Below are 21,953 nucleotides of genomic sequence, written 5' to 3' on the forward strand. Positions count from 1 at the left end.
CACATGCATCCAGCTCTTTGGTGACCTGTCCCCCATGCACAATGGCACATTACTGATGACTAGAACAGTGGCTTGCTGGTTTGTTTTTAAATTCCGTTTGTTTGAAACCTAAAATTACTGTGATATTCTGAAAACAGAATTGAGTGAGAACTTCTGCTTTTGTGTATTTATTTGTCATACCACTAAGTATCCAAGTATTAACTTGGATCTGGTTAATTAACTCCTTAAAGCCCCTACATTCTTATGGGTAAATGAGAGATCAATCATGTCTAGTTTATGGAGTTTTACAGTACTCAATGAGGTAAAATTTACTAGAAGGTTCTTCACTGATTTCAAAGAGGTGCACCCATGCTAGTGCCCTACGAAAACAACTGTTACACAATTATTGACAGACCACAACTGAGACCAAGAATTCATAACTCAAATTATGTGCTTGACACCAGGTCCAGCTCTGGAAAAGAAAGATCTGAATGAGACACAGTCCAATCACCCGAGTCAGGAATGACCACTGCTCGCCTTTCTCACCTCCTCACCTGCCCATCGCCAAGTACCATTCCTGTCCATCTGCAACATGCCTGAATCTGTCCCATCCCTCCCATATCCCGAGAATACTTGCTTGTACCTAAACTATTTATTAAGTATTTGCATGGGATATGCAGACGATAGGCCACGGCGTGTTCACAGCACGTTTTGCCATGCTGGCGGCACATGATTACCCCTTACCTTGTGAGCTCCCGTCAGACAATCAATTTCAACCTCAGAACAGGCAGCTCCAAAAACAAAATAGGGATAAATGTCACCTTCGCCCTTCTCCCAGTCCATGTCAGCTTGGTAACCCCTGAGAAGACAAGGACAGGTGCGTGTCAGCCAGACTTTCTCTAAGAATATGGAGATGGGATGAGTGGGGTTGGCTTGAGGGGTAAAGTAGAGTGTGGAGCTTCTGGAAATCCTGCCAAGTACTTGGAGCAGAGGAGACACCACCTACCAGGGGGAGGACCATGCCCTTCATGTGAGGCTTCAAGACATTCCACTTGTAACCTTAAGCAAGGGTAAAACCTTTAAGATCTGCACAAGCTATATTTGTTTGTTTTTTTTTTTAAATGCTCTATATCATTCTAAGTGATCGCAATTGTGAAAAGAAAAAAAACACTCAGGGTTTTCTCTTTGAAAAACTATTCCTTGGTTGCTGGAGAGTCGAGGCAGAGTGTGTGCTCTTTGTCAGATGTGAAGCGAAAATGAATTCAAACGACAGCATCTCTCAGATCCAGAGAGGTGGGTGGCCATCTCCCATTCAAGATAATGCTGTGATGTTACGGGAGACCCAACCCCAATGCATTTTGATTTATTGTTGCTTTGCAAATTGTGCTGAGCAGCCATGGGGTTGAAAGGTCTAGAACCCCACCCAAACTGGAAGAGCTGGGATGAAAATGTCAGTACAACTATTTCATGGGGCTGGGTCCGTTCTCCTCAGTGAAGGACACTGAATATTGATGTCGCTCTTTATCTCACAGAGCTGGACATGGAGGTCCTACAGCCAAGCATTTCTCTCCAACTTTGAAATATTTTCTTTGTAGCCAAGTTTTTGCCTGAGACCAAAGCATTTGGAGTCATTATCTTATAGTCTGCTTAGCAAGCCAACTTAGAAATACTGACTTGAAAAAACCCAAACTCTTCACTTCTGACATTTATCATTGTTTCAGCCATTGTGTGGTTCCAAGACTAATACGTCCTCATAAACCACCATAGCCACCATCCCTTCCAGAACAGGTTAGACTAATTGTGTTCTGTCTTTTTCCATATAGGGTCTTACTAAGTAGCACAAACTGGCCTGAAATTTGCTATGTGACCTAGACTAGAACTCTTGATCAGCCTTGGAAGTGTCAGTATTATAGATGTGTGCCACTGTGTTCAGTGAACTTTGAACTATCTTGTGGTCTCTTTGAGGCTAAGTGTCCCCTAGTAAAGGATGCAGCAGAAGCTGGAGCCTTTGTAAGACTACATGTTCTAACATAGGCCTTTGGTCTGGGGAGTCCTGTGCCTAGCCTTGGCTCCATTCACACATAGGAAATGTATTCTTTTAGATGCTGGCACTACTCACTATAAAGCTCAGGACTCATCAGCCTACTCTAAAGCACTGTGTTAATGAACACATCTTTATAGAAAGGGAGTGGCCAGATCTTCCAAGTGTGCCTTAATCAGTGCAGCTAAGTGATCTGGAGAACTATAATCTCAAGTTGTTTATCTACAGTGTGGTTTGGTATATCCACTGATACATGAGGAAGAAGTTATTTGATGCTGTCATTTGATTAGACACAAACTCTCCTTAGTGTCCTGTCATGCTGTGGGGCATATGCTTATAGAAGTACATCATTATATTCTTGGGTTGATGCTCCACAACTCAATTATACAAACAGGCTTAGAATGTCCGTGTCAGACTTGGATAAATGAAACATGATAAGAAAATCTATAAAAGGTTATTCCATTAACCTTGTTCAGAACTCAGCTTCTATTTAATTTTTGGACACATTCATGGCTAATCATAACCATAACCTCAGTCATAACACACTCCTCTAGCTCATGGTGTACCTCCTCAGGATGGCTACCACCCTTTAAGCCCGCCATTCAGCAGCGCCTCTGCCTTCCATGGTCTTGTCTATGACACCAGACAAAGCTGAGCATTCTCTTTCTCTGCTTTCTCAAGTCACCCTTTCTCTGAGCGACTGATACTTGAAGATCTTCTTGATATGAGCTGTGTCTCACCAGACATACATGCCAGAGCTAGTAGACATCACCATAATACACTATGCTCCCCCAACTCATAAAAGATATGTCCAGGTGTGCTCATGTGGTAAGAGCAGCATGAGTTTTCTGCTGCTTCCAGGGAAGTATCTATTGTGTATTTGGGCAAGCACCCTTGTCTGAGAAAACTGTTCAACTGTCTTCAGCAACTTCTCATCCTATTTGTATGGAACTATTCTGGCCTCTGGCTCGACTTACAATTTCTAAAACCAAAAGCCCCCATGACAGGATAAGAGGGTTGGTCACAAGAGACAGGCTATAGGTAAGATTTCTGAGGAACAGGAGTATTTAAAAATCACCAAATTCTGGGTCATAATAAACACCAGGACCAAAAATATTAAGTATTAAGTAGATACTAGATAGTACTGAAAGTTTGTAAAAGTCTGTATACGTCAGTCCTCTCTACACAGGACTATTACAGGAAACCTGAAAGCTATAATAATAATGTGATACAATGTATATAACACACATATATGTTGTACATTTTCAAATATGTGTGTTATATATAGTATATATAATATATGTGTAATGTGAATAAGAAATTGAATTTAGGAAACTATGAGACTCATCTCAAAATTATCTACCTTTAGGGTAACATAGCACCCAACGCTAATAAAAACCTTCCAATGAAAATAAAATAAACAAATAGATTTCATCTTAAAAATATAAACAACCGAATACTCATGTTTCAAGCTCTTTGTATCCTAAAGGGAATAGAATTTTGATGCTGTCAATCACCTCTTACCTAAAATATCCAGTGGCAGAGAGGCTAATGCTTTGAATGAAAGCTTCATTAATCTGAAAAAGAGTAATTCTGTTTTCAGAGGATAAAGACACAGATGGACAAAAGAAAAAAGCAATTATCTTCTGGCTACAACACTCTTCCTTTCTCTCAGGAATATGTCTTTGCAGGACGAATATGGAGAGTACTTCCAGGTGGATACTTGCTGCCCGCTCAGGGACTATGACTGGCTTAGTCTGACTTCCTCTAAGGAGATAGAAATGCTGGTTTTTAGATTGGTTTACAGATCAATGGAAAGGGATGAGAGGTAAATTTTGGTGGGATCTTAAAATGTAGGTATCCCAAGCAAACTATGATGAAGGTTCTACACCTTCCTGTCCCCAGCCTTGGAGAACTGGCATTGCTCTGAGAATAGAGCTAAAACTATGGTCATAAGAACATGTATGTACACACACACACACACACACACACACACACACACACACACACACACACACACACCATTCGAATTTTGAAGGAATGCAGTGGAAAATGAGAAACCTTTGATAGATGACCAGTTACATGATCCTGTCACTCAACGGGTCCTATCTGCCACCTCTCCCTAAGGGTTTCCCCACAGCGGGGATTGGTCATTTTCTTATCTGGGCCATATTCTCACATGAAATATTTATTTTGAAAGAAGAACAAGTCTTACCACTCAGAGAATACCCACCCTGTGTTCTTCATGCTTATTTGAAATGTGCATGTGCAAAGTAGCATGCAGCTGTCACCTTCGCTGAAGGGGCCTTTCTGATCAAACCCCATGCAACAGCTTCTCCTGCAAGGACCCCCCCTAAGTGGACTAGATGGTGTAGATTCTTCCTTCTGGTAGAATAATCATCTATCTATGAAGTTGCCCTTAAGAATACTTTTAACACCTTTGAGCTACTTCTCTAAGTGAACTGAGATGTCCATTCAGTCAGAGCTGGTACATTTCAGATCTGCATTGACCCTTTACTCTCCTGCTTAAAGGTGGCCCAGCAGTGTAAGGGCTACTAAGTGTGGCAGAAGTGCAGATCCTGAGTTCCACCCAAGGCTTACTGAATAAAAGGGTATATTTGAACAAGCGGACCAGGTAATGTGTGCTCCGGATAGCCAGGAGTGTTCCCTGTTCTGTGCTGCCTAGGAGAAAAGGGATCCAGTTGGACCTGGTGGACCATGGGTGGGTGTTTCTATCAAGTGGCCTCGAGAGACTCTTCAGGGTTCATCACACCAGGTACTCACCCACTCTTCCCAGTCACCGTTAGGATTCTGGCTGATGATGGGTTCCAGGCGCTTCATGAGGATCTGACAGGCATTCTGCGGGACGGAGAGGACAGTAGAGCAACGGAGAATTAAAGGGCACCTTTCAGACATGATTCTACTGTCTGCCTGTCCCTGTGCTCCCTGCCTCCCTCCGATATCCTCATGTGATTTGTCTCCAGATCTTGGAGACCAGATCTCCAGATCTGGTCATTCTCTGTGGTTACGATGCTGATGTGGAATGTTGGGGGCCACCGCAGAAGATGGGAGCGAGCTCAGAGGGATGCAAACCTTTTCTCTCTGTGTGGCCCCAGCCACTTATTTTATTATTTTAGTTGTTTCTATGCTAATGCTTCATTCAAGGTTTGCTGAATATCCAGCAAAGCTATGAAACCCCTACCCAGGGGAATGGACAAAAAGCAGCCCCCAGATCAGGTGCTGAGTCACAGAGAAAAGCAACCCGGGTGCTGGGAAATGTGTCTAGAGTATGAACAGCTTTTGCTCTCCACGGCCTGGGACCTCATTTATGAACTGAAGATATCAGCAATGAGCAACCATATCCTGCACTTTCCCAGGCCTAGTCCCCCTGCTCTTGTTAACTTGTCCTGTGATCACTGGCTCCCTTTGACCTCCGAAGTGCCTTGACTTGGATGCTGTTGACATTCTAACTATTCACTTCAGAGGGTTGTTTCAGATTAGGTTGCCATAGCACTGGCCGCTATCTCAGGGGCGTTGGTCCAGAAGCAACATCCAAGTGTGTGAATACGGATCTTGGAGCAGCTACCGCTACCAAGTTCCGCTGAACAAACCAGACACAAGGGTCATTGTCTCAACAAGGCTTCTTTGTCCTACCTTAGAGGGAAGTATGTGGTAGTTTTGTGTGAGTGTGTGTGTGTGTGTGTGTGTGTGTTGCACACACGCACACACACATTTTGGGGAAGTTTCAGCAGCACTTTGGAACTTTGTATTCCTCTCCATGGAAAGTGGCAGGAAGGTAAAGAATGGAGTCAATTTGCATTTGAAGCGTTCAAGGAGGAGACCTGCTTGCTCTGATATAGAACCCAAGACTCTGCAATCTCATTTGAGGCTTCTCCCCAAGCCCCTGCCTTCTACAGATGCCCACAACAGGCTGAGAATAGAGGGTTGTGTTCTCTTCTGTACTCCAGATGACTCTTTAGCCAAAGAGGTCTCGTCACTTGCCTTTATGACATTAGTGTCTTAGGGTGTTCTTGAGATATATTAGCAAACATAGACTTTATACTGCTAGATGATATTCTGGTGCCCACTGTTTGGTGACACTCTGCCTCCTTCCTTCTGAAACCTCTATGAAAAAGCACCAGCAGACATTTTGCAAATGTAAGGGTTTGAATATAAAATAACCCCCACTGCTCATGGTTAGGCCCCATGGTGCTATTGTGGGAGGTGTGTCACCAGGGGTGTGACTTGGGAAGTTATACCTGGCCCTGGCCCTTGTCTTACACATTCCTGTGAGGTCAAGAACTTCCACTCCCATGCATTATCACTACCATGATGTTCTGCCCATCCGTGATGCCAAGCACTTATGGGCCAAGTCTCCCACAATGCTATGCTCCCTAATCCTATGCTTATGATAGATGGGGTGGGAATGTTCCTAATACACTGAGGAACTGTCTGCCCTGTGAAAAGGCTTCGCTGCTCAGAAGTGATAGGCCTCTTCGCTCCTGGGAGTCAGTGAGTTGTCACCTGAATAGCTCTCCCGTTGACATCGGCACCAGTGGAGCCTCCAGTGGTAATCGTGTTGGGGACGGTCATAGTGTTCATTTCATCCAGGTGTATATAAGACATTGGTATTTTTAATTCACGGCTGGCCACCTGTCCAGAGGAATAGACAGGTTATACCAGTCCAAGATGTAACTGAGACAATGACTTAATCCTTCTAGAAAGTTTTGCTATTTTCTTAACTCCAAAAAAGTGAGAAAGTTGTTTTGAACAGATATATACAAATTAAAACTCATAAAGACCTTAAAGGTCTTTAAACCCTGTCTCTGTTTTAACCCTGTCAGGTACCAGAGCTGGGGAAAATTTCCCCAGTGCCATGAGGCAGGGTTTGCTGCGAGGACAAGATCTTGTAAAGACAAAACACAGATACCCCATCTCTTTTATCTCAGAGTCAGTTACTAGAAGCATGGCTAGAGGAGGGCCAGCCATGGGCTTCCTTATTCTATGAAATGACCACAAGCCAATGGATTTGTCTTTGGAGATGGAACAGGTTGTCTGGGATCAGGGAGCCTGAACTTTAGGTGCTAAGTATGTCCATACTTTGTCTGGAAATGCTGGTTGCCCAGAGCCCAAGCTTTTGGAGTCTATGAGAACTTATAGCTGCTGTAGTCAGGGGTCAGAGGCCACTGAACCCAAGGGAAGCTGAGTTTTGGCAATGTGCCTTTCACTCCAGAAGGGAGGTGAAGACTCTTTCTACCTCCTAGCTGGCTTATTTCCAGCAGATCCACTAAGAACTAGTAGGGATTCTGGGGATATGTTGGTTATTGTATCGTGAAGCCCAAATATGGTTCAGAACAGAATCCATAATATTCCCTAAGCTCTCTCTAAGCCAATTAATTGTAAAACGACCTCTCTCACCTGTATCATTTTGGTGTTAATACCTTGTCCCAGTTCAACACCACCATGAGCAACTAGTACAGACCCATCTGTGTAGATCTGGACCAAAGCAGCAGCCTGAAACAAAATTAGAAATCGTTCTCAGAGTGTGCTGGACCTCAACCTGGCTGGTGGAAACTTCGCTTGCTCTCACCCGATGATGTGAGAGTAATAGTGGTTTTGGAAATGTCACTCAGTATGAATTACTGCACATGCCACCCTTAATCCTGTGACAAGGTTATAGACCACTGGATTATACACTTTGTCTTCCTTTTCTTCTTTCTATTTTATTGTTGTGGAGGCAGAATGGGGCTATATAGCTTATGCTGGCCTCAGTTTTACAATCCTGCTGCTTCAGAATCCTAGGTGATGGGATTATGCAATTGACATGAATTGCACATGTTACATGCATGAATTTTATTGCATATAAATTATACCTCAGTGAAGTTGTTGTTAAAAGTTTCTAGCAGTGAATGTGTAGTGCAAATGCATTGGATTATTTAGAGCTATTGTTCTACTTAGCACGTTTAGCATATTCTTTAAAAACTTGTCTTTATTTTATGTGCATATGAATCTTTCCTTTATTCCTGTGTACCATGCACATGCCTGGTGCCTGAGGAAGACAGAAAAGGGCCTTGCATCCCCTGTGTAACTTCCTTGAGTTATAGACACTTGTGAGAGTCAAACCTAGGTTCTCTGCAGGAGTAGGAAGTACTCCAACCACTGAGCCATCCCTCCAGCTTCCATTTAGCATGTTTGTACTAGCACCATTCTTTAATGTATGTCTTTGTAGAACTACCCCCCACCCTCAACCCTCTGGGGCTATTTTGGCTCTGACAGTGTTTCAGATCTTCCCTTCCCGACCTGCGAGACCAGGTGCTGCTATTTTGTGGGACTTACTCAGAATGTTCATGAATCAGAGAGGGGGTGCTGTTCCGCTGATGGAGTAAAGCTGTGTAGTCTGTGTCTAGGTGTGGGACATGTGCCTCATCCATAGGGTTATTGCCCCTAGACAGGAAGGACTTTTGCTCTGCCCTAGGACTATCCGCTGGCCCGGAATGGAAATGATTGCTTCCATATCAATTCCATTTTGCAGATGGGAAGAGACAATGAGAGCCAGAGACCTGTCAGGGCCACACAGCCATTAAACATTCAAATCAGGCACACGCCCAGACCTTCCAGCAGCAAATCTCCAGACCACAGCCCTTTGCCTGGATAAAGTCATCCATCAACCAGGAGGTGCTGGGGGAGGGGTGCCGAGCTGATCAGGCTCGGAGTGGATGATGACAGTGGCTTCAGAGAGGATATGGGATTCCAAGGAGGCAGAAAAGGTTTACATGGCCGCCGGCTCCTCCCAGGCCCCACCTCCTCTTCTCCCACTTAATGCTGTTAGTTCCAGTTTGATCACTGGGAGAAAGTGGAAGGTGAGAAGAGCATTCTCACTCAAAGATATGGCATCATCACATACTCCCGTCAGTCTGTGAATGTTCCCTTGCCATTATATGCTCCTGGAGAGGGACACGCAGAGACAAGCAGAAGCACGTACTTGAAACTAAGAACAATGATGTTGCTGGAGCTGGAGGTAAAGGAGAGATGCTGAGACAGCCTCCCTCTCACACTAAAATGAAAAGCCCTCTGCAACTGTGTTTAAAACATCCAATTACATAGATACACACAGATATTCCCAGAGGTACAGAAAAACATACTAACAAAACCAATAGCGGTTTTCTTTATATGGTTGACTTTCAAGAGATTTTTTTTGAAACTTTTGGTTTCTTTTAAATTTGTTTATAATAATAGTAAGTATATATTACTTATACAGTTACAAACAAATCTGTGGAACATTTTCATTGAGAAAGTGACTATCGAAATACATTGTAGCTTTTTCCCCCATAAGGAGGTACACTAAACACCCATTGTGTATTGTGGGTAAATGACACTTGGAGTGGGGTAGAACTCTCACTTGAGTTACTAAATGAGAAAAATCTAGAGATGTAGAAACTCCTCTCTAGAAACTCCTCACTGAAATACAGGCTACAAAGTGGGTATAATTGGATTCCATGTTACCCTCTTTCAAGAGTGGAGCAGAGTGTGCTTGGAGCAAGTAAAATCTTGGGCAGACAAACTTTTAGCTTTGAGAGGGTAAATAGCGCTGTTTCTAGGACACAGGGCCAATTAGACTAGAACAACCTTGCACATGTTGACATGGGGCGTATCTAGTGACATGGATTTTCATAACTAGTCATTGTCTCCCCTGAAGCTAATGGTTGCTTCCCATCATTATCTGGGGTGTGGTAAAACAGCCTAGCAATGCTATTGTCAAAGGATTTATTGGAAGACTGCACAGACAGCAGAGGAGTTGCTGCAAACATGCGACCCAGTTGCAGGCTCTGCAGTGTGGGGCTGCTCTCTCCCCACGGCCACCCTGAGAAGGGAGGAGGAGTCCCAGGAGCGTTTCTCACATTCCCATCTTGTAGACAGCAGACCCACGAATATTGAGTATAGAACCTACAGATACTCTCTTCTTTCTTCTCATAAAGCATATTCTAAAATTCCACCAACTCTGCCTTTTGGGTGCCCTGCTTGATGGCACTGATTTAAGAAGACTCATTATTAGGTTGTGGCTACTCTACATTCCCAAGATGAAATGTATCTCTATGAGAAACCTACAGACCATGAAAAGCCACTGACAGAAGTGGATTTTCTGTGCATGATCCAGTGAGCTCACTTTGCTTGCATAGGAACATAGAAAACAGTTTCAAGAAGATTATAAAGAATAACTGAATATCCATTAAAAAAAATCCCTCACTTTCTTATTGCTGCTACAGTGTACCACTCATTCATTCTTCAACTGTCCATTGAACAATGCATCTGCCCACACATCACATACACCCCATGCTAGGATAGAGAACAGGCAGATAGCAGAGACAAGAGCTCATGTAGTAGCCTAGAGTGAGGAACCCTTAAGGGAGGTCAAATTTTACACCCTGAGTTAAGCATCAGGGTGGTAGGGCAGGGCAGGTTCAGAAATGGCTTCCAGCAGTCATGCTTAGAAGTTAATTAGAGCACAACAGGTTTGTGGCAGGATTGGGTTTAAGGAAGTACTCCTGAACTGCAGATCTTGTTATCAGCAGTTACTCAACCATCAATATTGTAGCTTTGAGGACAAAAGAAACCAACCTGGCAAACCTTTGGAATTATTGCCTAAGACAGTGGTTCTCAATCTGTAGGTGGAGACCCCTTTGGGGGGGGTGCATATTAAACAACTTTTCACAAGGGTCATATATCAGAATTGGTAATCTTGCATATCAGATATGTAATCAGATCTTTAAGTTATAATTCATAACAGTAGCAAAATTACATTTATGAAGTAGCAATGAGAGTACATGGTGGGGATCACCACAGCAAAGGAACTGGATTAAAGAGTCACAGCATTAGGAGAGGTGATTCCTAGAATATAGCTTTTGCTATATTCACAAATATAAATGCCATATATAAAAATGCTATGTATGCATGTGCGTGTAATATATACATATATGTACATACACATACACACATATGCACATATATATGTAATATGCTATATATGTATGCAAGTATAATGTATACATATATACACACACACACACATATATATGTGTAAAACTTTTAAGTGTTTCCAATAATCATCACCTGATGATAAAATGTCTTTGGAAATCCAACTGAGAACTTCATGGGGATGATGGCAATTCCTCTCTTCTTCCAAAAACTCTGCTGGTTAAATTCATCTACAGCCTTCTTTCTGCTGTAGTAGGAAGAATTTTCCATACATGTCTCCCAGCACTTTATCAGATTCGTTGGGTCAAATTCTTGCTTGTGAATTGTCCTGTCGATTGTTTTGTACATGTTTAACTCTCGAACCTGGTGGAATGAAAATGCCCAATTTCACACAAAGGTCTCCAAGATCTAGCCCTAAAGAGATGAGTTCTAGAATATCAGAGCCAGCATGTTACCAAATGAAGAACTGAAGAAACACTGTGGTATGGACAATGGGAAACGGCCCATTTATCTACTTAAAGACTAAAACAATTGTTAGCTCCTCTTACCTTCTCTGGTGGCAAGTGGCATTTGGCTGCCACAGCTGACACCCAGGTTTCTGTTACGAATGCCCCCTGGGGAAAACCAAATCCCCGAAACGCTGTATTGGACGGCAAGTTGGTCTTACAGACGCGACCTCGGACACGGAGGTTGGGGATCTTGTAAGCATTTTCCAGTTTGAGCAAAGCATATTCTATCACCTAAAAGTGTTCCAAGGTTAAAAAACAACTAGGCATCAGTCAAATCCCTTGTCCAGATAGAATGAAGACAAACCCTTCTGAGGCGTATTTCTTGACTCCATTCTTGGCACAGCCAGAAAGGAATCCTGTATGTTATTTCCTGGCTATCAACTTGTATGGCTGTGAAGTTTTATGGGTTCATTGCTTGTTTTTAATTCTTAAAACTTACAAGGTTTGGTTTGGTTTTGCTTTGCTTTGCTTGTTTGTCTAAAGAAGAGAAACAGATGCTGTCCCCAGTTTCCACATACTTTTGTGATCCTACCTTACACCTTTAGAATCGATGGAAAGATTTAGAAAGGGGGAAAAGGGCCAATTAGGCCAATGGTGTCCTCATATCTATTGTTAAAGGATTAGATTATGACAGGCATGGGAAGACTCTGCATGAGTTTTGGATCAAGAGGCGCTGCAAAAGCTGTTGGGTCTGGATGAGAGCCTAGGTAGGGCTTAGTCTCTGAGCAGGAGGGAAGAGGTAGGAGGTATAGGAAAGAGGAGATTTGCCTGAGACAAACCCCAAACCCTGTTCTCCATGTGTTAGCATGCTCTTTCCCTGACCGCTCCCCCAGCTCTGCCCAGAAGAGAGTATTGGAAGGAGGAAAGGAGGACTCAGCTCTCTGCAGGGGAAGTTCTGGGGTCAGCCTAAGATATTCATCAAAGGCTCACTCTCAGACCCTAGAGCACAGTGAGGGGAAAGCGAGCCTTGGGTACCCTTCTGGATGGGGTACCTCAGAGCCACAGCATCTTACCGTTCCCTGACTTCTTGCAGGCAGTGGGTGGTAGAGATCTGGAAGCCTCCTGAGTCACCCTTGCTCATGGTTTATTATCCATGGTTAGCAGGTGAGGTTAGTGGTCTGAACCTTCTAAGCTGATGCTCTAAGACACCGGGCTTAGGCATCATGGAGTCCCCCTGTCACCAAGAGTGGGAACCCCAGGTGTTCTCACAAGCCCCTTACCAGTTCAGAATCATCTGGGGTGCAGCCTCCGTTGATATAAAGCTGGATGTCTGCTGCCTTGATTTTCCCATTGTTCATGAAGCCAACCTGTGAACAGTTAAGCACCATTTGCCCCCGTGAGTTTTGTGGTGTGAATACGATTTCCAGAGCATTTGAACAGAGCAAATGGAAGTTCCGTGGATGCTAAGCATGTGGGCCCGTGGAGTGGGTCTGCCTAGGTTCAAACCCAGCTTCTGCCATTTGCTTTGGGATGCCTGCTCCACCTTTCTATGCCTCAGTACCCTCAGGCATGACAACAGGGACAACGCTGTCACCCATGCCAAGGCTTCATGTGTGTCACCACCATCTCAAGGCTTGAGTCCCACGTCAGAGTATTTGACCCAGTGGACCTGAGCCTGGGAATCTGTTTCTAGCAAATGCCCAGGTGACCCTGCTGCTGTTGACCAGTGACAACACTCTGATCATTGCTGACCTGACCCACAGGAAGTCCACTTGTAGTACAAGCTATCCAGAACTGCAGAGTGAGACTGTCTGGAAAACCTAAGAGAAAGAGATGGGGCGGTCTACTCTGTCCTTGCCGCCTTCTGGTGGTGTCTTCCATTAGAACACTGAATAGGTTTTCTCCATTCTGCATAGGTTCCCAGCAGTTTGAGCAACGGCAGCATCCTAGCTAGGCTGGATCTGGGTCACCTAGTCAGGCACCGGGAGGCTAAGATGGGTGTTGGTCAGGGTTCAGGCTGGGCCTGAGATGGTCACAGCAGCTGTGGGAGAGGCAGGCATTCTGACTGAACTGACCTACTGGGATGAGCCTTAGATGTCTCTATCCTTAGAATGTTTCCTGTCCCCTCAGAACATTCATCCTTATATCTCGGTTCTCTTCTCTTCAGCCAGCACATACTGAGTTTCTTCTATTTCTTTTTGTTTCCCACAAAGCAAGTAGCTTTTATCACCGTATTACAAAAACTGTCTTGGCAATAGTTTACGATATACTCAGTTGGAAGGAGAAGATCAGAAACTACAAAGAAACACCGCGGTGGATTGAGTTCTCAGTCCCCCTGGTTTGGCTGCCTGAACTGATTGTGGTAGATCCTGTGAAACCACATATTTGTCTTCTGAGTGAATGACCACTCCGAGGAGAACAGGCTTATTTGTCTGTCTGACCTCTGATTCCTTTCCACAGTGTTGGCCATCACACACTTCACTCCAGTGCATATTTTATGTGCGAGATACCAAGAAAACGGACAAGCCTCCTGCACAAAGAAGTCGGCGGTCTGGTGTGGCGGGCTTACCAGCACCCATCTGATTGGGAAGTATGCACCAGGTACTAAGAAGGGGATGAACAGGGCAGTATCTGTCGTGCAGGAAGCACTCTGAGGAAACAGTCAGGGTGAATACACTATGGGGTTTGGGGGTTCAGTTGCAGGAGTCACCTAGGGAAGGTCCCTGCCCCTGAGCAAGGATCTGTATCTGACCACAGTGGAGTGAGAAACCACTCAGGTTTTATGCTAACGTCCACAAGTCTCCTCTCCTAAGGGCTGAAGTCTCTGGGGTCTAAAGTTGAAGTTGGGAGATCAGGTCTGTCGCTTGTTTCTTAGCACGGTTTCTGTGTCCCACAGGGCTTTATATTCTACCAGGTTGACATTGCTAGACAATCTTCCAGCAAAGAGGACGTATTTTGAATTAGATTCATGAATGTGCAGGATGAATCAAATTCAGAGAAGTATCAAATCCAGAAACATCTGTCTTCTAGAGGTCCCAGGAATGGGGAGACCAGCAAATGCCAGTCTCCGCCCGTCTCTGTCATGCTCCCAGTCTCTGTATTAGCGTCTCTTTTCCTTCTATGTGCAGTGACTCAAGGGCCGCACTGGTGATGCTGTGGCTTGGTAAGGAGGCCAAAGCACACACAACACACTGCGTGGGTGAGCAGAGAGCTCGGATGGGCTGGAGCTGCAAGCCACAGGCCCCTGGAGTGGCACCTGCAGGGACTTTGCTCCCCACTCACCCTGTATTTCCCGAGTAGTGGGTGACGTCCTCCCGTTATCAACATGTCATCCCCACGCTCTAGAATAAAACGGATTGGGCGGCCGGTCCTAGAGAGAAAGACACGGGGTCACTATTCTAGCACACGTGAGATGGGAGTTCAGGTTTGCAGAATGTTCCAGCAACCACTGCCATCCCCTTCAGGCAGAGGAGAAAGAACCAGAATGCAGCCACTCTTGGGAGAGAGAAGGGCGCTGGGAGGGCTTTGCTGCTTCCTGGTAAATGGGTGGCTGGGAAATTTCCTGTAGGCTTGAGATGGTTGTTCCTTCACAGGAAGGGGGGGAGGGAAGGAGGAAGTTCCTCTCTTAGTGTCACAGGCAAGCCTGCCAGTGGCTGCTACAGACCTGACCCCAAAGTTTAAGAAAAGGTTAACAGCTGTGAATTAGATTCCCGATCTCTCCCTCCACCCCACCCACTGCCACCAGAGTAATCTGGGGAATTTAAAACCAAAGGAGACTTTTTTGGTGACTCCTGTAGTATCCTGTATCAATGTTATTGGTGTTGCTGTCTAGTTGATACGCAAGTCCAACTTTATACGTTAATTCTTTGTGTTTTTATCCAAATACCAACTCATGCTAAGTCACACTACTTATTTTTTTCTTCTACAAAATTTCTAGGTTCTAATTCTCCTCTTTTAATAAATGTTCATTTGGCTAAGCCTTAGTTTTCATTTTCAGATGGCTGCAGTTGGAATTCCAGAGTCTTCTCTGGCCATTTCCAGCTTCAGTCTGTATCTCAGAGTCCCTCCAGGTGGACATCAGATGCCACCTTCTAAGACGCATCACAGAGGGGGCTGAGGAAGTGGCTCCATGAGAAACGGCACTGCATGTAAGCTGGCAACCTGGGTTTGATCCCAGAACCCACATAAAGAAAGAAATACATCCCATAATGCTGTCCTTTGAGCTCCATAGATGTGATGCAGCCAATGTATACATCACGCATAGATAATAATAAAAACAACACAGCATAGACATCCAGTGCCATGCCTCCATTGTGTCAGCACAACCTTCTTTTCCTTCAAGAATTCACTTAAGAACTCCCCATTTATGAAGCTCTTACCATCATGGTCTGCTGAAGTGAGGTTGGGGTTACTAAAATTAAGCATATGTTTCATATATTTGTAATTGTGTCCTTTTCTAGGACATAGTAGTGAGTGAGAGAAAGGGGGGCAGTATGAGTGTGTATGTGTGAGAGTGAGAGAGAAGGAGAGAGAGGTGAGAGAGACAGACACACACAGAGACAGAGAGAGAGACAGAGAGACACACAGAGAGAGACACAGAGACAGAGACAGAGAGACACAGAGAGAGACACAGAGAGAGACAGAGACAGAGAGACAGAGACAGAGAGACACAGAGAGACAGAGAGACAGAGACAGAGAGAGGGGTGAGAGAGACAGAGACACAGAGAGAGACAGAGACAGAGACACAGATAGAGATGGGTGAGAGAGACAGAGACACACAGAGAGAGACAGAGACAGAGCGACAGAGACAGAGAGACAGAGACAGAGAGACAGAGACAGAGAGACAGAGACAGAGAGACAGAGACAGAGAGACAGAGACAGAGAGACAGAGACACAGAGAGACACAGAGAGAGACAGAGAGAGAGAGAGAGAGAGAGAGAGAGAGAGAGAGAGAGAGGTGAGAGAGGTGGCTTGCGAGCCCTGAGTACTTCCCCTAGATCTAGCTATCTGAGCATCAGGACTGCCTTATGAAAGGATCTGTGATCGGCCTTTCTGCCATTATGTCAGCGCTCTGTCAGTCACGTGCCTCAGTTATAGCCTCACTAGTTTAATAGGTTATCCATACACATAGGACAATTTCAGTGAGAAACAAGTGTCCTGCTGCAGTCCCCAGCCACAAACCCTTCCAGGAAGCACGGCCGTCAGCAGTTTTTCTCCTTCTAAGCACACTAAAAATGTAACGTGCTACCAGGTGTCTTCTTCCTTAAGGGGTAGTAACCACCCACAGGGGAAACATCCAAGTATTCGTTTCCCCTCCATCCCTCCCTGTCTCTATGGGCTTGCGTCTCAATGACTACTGAAAACTAATCAGTTGTCTGTGGCTTTATTCCTGTTTCTTGGCTGTTGAGCTGAAGGGCAGCTGGAGTGTGAGGCGGAACCCACCCTCTGCTGACTCTGTGGGAAGGAGGAAGGCACGGGAGCCAGCCTGTTCCCCTCTCCCGCAGTGGGGCTGCCGAGGCTAGCAATCCCTCAGCATCTGCTGGAAGTGTCTCCAAAAGCAGCTCTTGAACTTGTTGGGACCGGGGGTAAGAATTGGGACCCAGAGGAGCCATCTCTGTGTCAGCGTGGCTCCCGGATTCACTCACTTCTGTGCGGCCACAGCTGCCACCGATGCCAGGAGCCCAGGTTTGCTCGTTTTCCCTCCGAAGGCTCCACCAACCCTTTTCACGTGGCAGGTGATCCTGTTCTTTGGGATGCCCAAGGTTCGAGCCACCATTTCCTAGGAACAGTTGGCCACAGGCCCCCCGAGAAGGAGAAACAGAACACACACAGTTAGCAAGGAGTTCATGTACCAAAGAACTTTCATAGTATTTTCTCACTGCCTACAACAAGAATGTACTTCTTTATCTTGGGTACCAACTGCAGCAGACAATGCTGTGGATGCCTGCAATATGTCCCCTGAGAGGATATGTTGGTACAGCGTTTCAAAATTAATGAATGATAGATCACAGTACAAATACTGAGCTCCTCGTTCCCATCTGAGCAGCAACCCTACCATCCTGTTAAAGTCCCTTAGCTCTGAGCATTAAGGCCTTATGTAAGTGAGGTGGAATGAGGGGCAGAGGAAGCTGTGTACTATTCGAAAGGAGATATTCCAGGTCAGGCTGGCAGAGCTCGCCATTGGACCGTGACGCACGAAGGTAAGTCTGAGTTGTTATGACTCAAGGGATGGTCTGAAGTGGAAGCAAGTGGATCAGAGGGAAGATGGTAACAACTAGGCTGCAGCCAGAAGTGGCTGCATGAGGACCGTGATACAACATGGTGGGGGGGGGGTCTAAAGAATGACAACCCCCATTCTTTAAATAATTTATGCTTCTGCTCAGGAGAGAACATATGCTTACGTCAGACATCAGTCAGGATAATTGCTCCTGACTCAATGGGTAGTGGTCACCTGCATAGCATGCTACAAAGAGCTCACACAAGAAAGTAGGATCATGGCTGGAAAGCTCCCCACACACATACGTGTATGCACACATGCTCACACACACCATGTACACATGCATGCACATGAATAGGGCAGACTTATTTTAATCTACTGATCTGAACAGGTACTAAATAACTAGAGATTAATGGACACGGTGAAGGCAAATGTGGGTGCCTAGGCTACAGATGTGAAGCTTCTGGCTGCAGAGGAGGGAGAGCCCCTCACCTCAGGCTAGAGGTGGGAGGGGCTGCAGGAAGATAAAGACCAGGAGCAGTCATACCCTACAGCCTCAGTTTACTTCCTAATGAGACAGGAGGTAGTCATCATTTGGGACAGAGGGGCAGACTTTTGTAGATGGTTAAAGAGAACTGGCAAAAATTAGTGCTCGATTTTGCCTCTGCCTTGTTATTCAACATCTGTCTATGTGGCTCTTACCCATAAGTCAGATGAGTGACACCTGTGTGATGGAGCCTACCTGGGTAAATGCTGCGTCCTGGCTGGACACATATATGTCCATCTCCATGTCCTCTCCCTTGGGGATCACTCGTACGCTTTGAGTCTCCATGTAAAAATGCTCCTGGCCTCCCAAGTGCACTTCCCCTTTTGGACACAGCAAACACACATGGCTTTAGAGACGCATCATGAACACATCTGAAGCAGACTGTGGTGGGCTTTGCTAAATGTTGTTATTTTATTTCAGGTCATGTGAATGGCACTTAGTTTCCTGTCTTGATTTCAAAGAATCATGGCAGGTTGATGGTTTCCTAAAGCAGCCATCAGTATGCATAATTAGGCAATTACATGCAATTTAAACTCTCGATCTCCTTACCTACTCGTGTCAGCATGTTCTTAAGAGCTGGCTTGAGCGACAATTGGGAAATCGGGTTGGAGTGAAGAATAAGATGATTACCTAAGGGTAATTCATTTCTGTACTGAGACCGTCCAGACTTTACACAGCACATGGATGCTTGGACTTGAATCCGGACAACCAGCCGGATGCCTTGTCTTCCGTTTGTTGGAAGTGTTAAACCCCACAAACTGTATCTCAGTTACCCACCGAGTTGGAAGAGACTGCACTAGGACCCACAGTGGTCTAGTGCCTGCCTGGCTGGCAGACGTGAGGCTGCAGAATGAATTCTCAACACTGTCAACAGCACCCTAACCCACAGCACAACCCTGGGGAAGTGAGACCTCGGGTAGAAAGAGCAAATGATGTATGTGATGGGGGAGGGAGGAGTGCAGGGTAAGTATCTCTCCTCTCCCCTCCCTCCTCCTCCTCCTCTTTACAAACTTCACCCAAGTAGCAAATAGAAGTTTTTAGAAACCTATGATCAACCACAGGTATTGAAAAGTAAAGTTGTGGGTCAGTAGATGGCTCAGTGGGAGAAAGCCAATTCCCAAAAGTTGTCCACTGACATCCACATGCGCGCGCGCGCGCACACACACACACACACACACACACACACACACACACACACACACACGCCAACTAAATAAATTCAGGAAAGGTAAAAAGGTTTGGTTTGCAGCAGGTGGAGGTATGTGCAGGAGTAAAGGCTTCGTGGCGTGTTTATGATAAAGCCACAGATCTGGATTTCTAGGCTGTTTCATTCAGTTGGGACTTCGTTGACTTTCATGGCTGACAGTCCCAGGGGAAGGTCCTGGAATCGTCCACCATGTTCATCTGACTTCTCTGGGAAGCAGGTCTGAGACTGTAATGAGTTCAGGAGATCTTTGCTGAAGATATTCTCTCTCTCTCTCTCTCTCTCTCTCTCTCCTCTCCCTCCCCTCTCCCTCCCCTCCCCCTCCCCCCCCACTCTCTCTGTCCCCATTTGCTTCCCATACCTCCTTTTGTCACACGTGTAATACTGTTATGTTAAAATAAATCTGGCTCCAGAATGCCTCCATACTTGCAATAAAGAACTTTACCCAAATTAATGATGCAAGTGGACGGAAAGCCTAGCCAGGAGCTGGCTTTTTGTAACAGGTGAGTCTCAGCTATCAATCCAGTGACTGAGCTTCAGCCATTCACAAGCTGCCAAGGGACCGTTCCTGCACCTTACTTCACTTCCTGTCTGTGAGTCCTCCTGTCTACAGTGTGAGAGCCGCCTGCTTTCAACATCTCAGGGGCTTAATCTGAGTCATCTTTCACTCGATTTAACGCTTTGTCTGAAGAGTTTCTTTTCACGGCATCAGTTTTGACTCTAACATCAGGTTTGGGTCTTTTTGCCTGGCGGTTACGCCACTCCCCTCTGGAAACAGGTTGGATATGGATTTTTTTAAAGTGAATTTTTTGATATTTCTTGCTCCTTTAGGGATTAGACTGATTTTTATGGATTCTTCCAAAGCTGCTCACCAGCTCTACTCTTTCCCGATTGTCTGGATTCTTTTTAAATTTAATTTTAGTATTATTATTATTCACTTTGCATCTCACTCACTGCCCCCCTCCTGGTCACGCCCTCCCACCATCTTTCCCCTCCCCTCTTTCCCTGCCCTTCTCCTCTGAGTGGGTGGGGGCTCCCTGGGTATCCCCCACCACCCTGGCACTTGAAGCTGGGTGCTTCCTTTCCCACTGAGGCCAGACAAGGCAGTCCAGCTAGAACACAGCCCACACACAGGCAACAGCTTTGGGATAGCAACTGCTCCTGTTGTTCAGGACCCACATGAAGGTCAAGATGCATTTCTGCTGCATATGAGTGGGGAGGCCTAGGTCCAGCTCATCTATGTTCTTTGGTCGGTGACTCAGCTTCTGAGAGCCCCAAAGTTCCAGGTCAGTTGATTCCTGTTCTTCTTGTGGAGTTCCTATCCTCTTTGCAGCCGCAATCCTTCCTCTTCCTCTTCCGTAAGAGTCCTCAAGTTCTATCCACTGTTGGCTGTGGCTGTCTGTATCTGTCTGAGTCAGCCAAGCACCTGAATTCTTAACTGCTAATGAATTCCACCTCGATTTTCTGGACAGCGCCCATCAGGGTCTTCTGGCTTCTCGAATCTCTCATCCACCTCCCTACAAACATGTCTGCTAAGAGTATCACTTTCCCCTAGACAGCACATCCTTAGAGTCTTCCTTGCTGGCCACACACAGTCAGTGTGTACATGCCCACTTAAATTCTCCTGCCTTATTGTCTCAGTTATGTCTCACTGGGGACGTTGTAAGGGCCTTTGATCTGACCTCTGACCTACCCTTTCTTCTCATTGCAATCCAGAGTCTCCTGGCAGGTGCTCTAAATGATACTGTTTCCTATTCAAAACACAATGCTTTCCATTGTCTGTAAAGTACAGCCCTGCCCCCTGTCGAACTCTCGCATATATTTCCCCATCTTCTCAGTCTTACATTCTGGGTTGTCCCCCTCAACACTCACTTCATGAGCAGAATTAAGATTCATTAAGTTCACCCAGGTCTCAGGCATGCTAGGCAAACAAGTCAATGAGCTATATCCTCCCGAGGGTAGCCCAGGCTGCTGTCAAACTCATGCTCCTTCTGCCTCAGCACCCAGGATGCTGGGATACACCACCAAGCGTCACTTCAACTTGTAAAGAAGCCACAGCATCAAAATATTTAAAAAACTTCCATGAGAGAAAAAAAGGAACTTAAAGGTGGGTGTGGCACATGCCTTTAGTCTCAGCACTAGAGAGGCAGAGGCAGGAGGATCTCTGGGAGTGCAGGTTTGAGGCAAGTTAGAGCTACATAGTAAACCCAGTTCCCCAAAAGAATTTACCTTCGAGGATTTGATCAGCACTTTGAAATGCTAATTGGACATTTCCTTGTTCTAGTTTTTTTTCAGGTCCAATGAATGATTCATGTTGCAGTGCATCCTGGGAAGGTAACAAATGAAAGGGATTATGTATGTTGCTCAGTTTGATCCTGCATGCTGAAACCCATACATAATGATAACCATCAATTTCCAAATTCCCTAGGTTATCACACACTTTAAACACGACTTCATAATGCCTCAATGAAAATGGATACCTTAGATCCTATCTTCTGAGCTGGTGCCTTCTGGAAGACATGATCATGGTGTAATGAAGCCCG

General features: G+C 45.4%; 1 protein-coding gene across 1 annotated transcript in view; it reads right to left on the reverse strand.

Annotated features, from left to right (window-relative positions):
- The window catches only part of LOC116898189 (aldehyde oxidase 3), an 82,693-nt gene that overhangs the window by 16,562 nt on the left and 44,178 nt on the right, over positions 1-21,953 (reverse strand). The window contains exons 20-31 of the mRNA XM_032899553.1: positions 21,640-21,736; positions 18,402-18,526; positions 17,088-17,221; positions 14,725-14,812; positions 12,723-12,809; positions 11,542-11,733; positions 11,129-11,356; positions 7,439-7,534; positions 6,545-6,673; positions 4,805-4,879; positions 3,545-3,597; positions 724-838 (exon numbers count right to left, since the gene is read on the reverse strand). Coding sequence (XP_032755444.1) covers positions 724-838; positions 3,545-3,597; positions 4,805-4,879; positions 6,545-6,673; positions 7,439-7,534; positions 11,129-11,356; positions 11,542-11,733; positions 12,723-12,809; positions 14,725-14,812; positions 17,088-17,221; positions 18,402-18,526; positions 21,640-21,736 — 1,419 coding nt within the window. The remainder of the gene's footprint in view (positions 1-723; positions 839-3,544; positions 3,598-4,804; positions 4,880-6,544; positions 6,674-7,438; positions 7,535-11,128; positions 11,357-11,541; positions 11,734-12,722; positions 12,810-14,724; positions 14,813-17,087; positions 17,222-18,401; positions 18,527-21,639; positions 21,737-21,953) is intronic.

This window comes from Rattus rattus, chromosome 4 (genome assembly GCF_011064425.1).
Source record: "Rattus rattus isolate New Zealand chromosome 4, Rrattus_CSIRO_v1, whole genome shotgun sequence".
Lineage (NCBI taxonomy): Eukaryota > Metazoa > Chordata > Mammalia > Rodentia > Muridae > Rattus > Rattus rattus.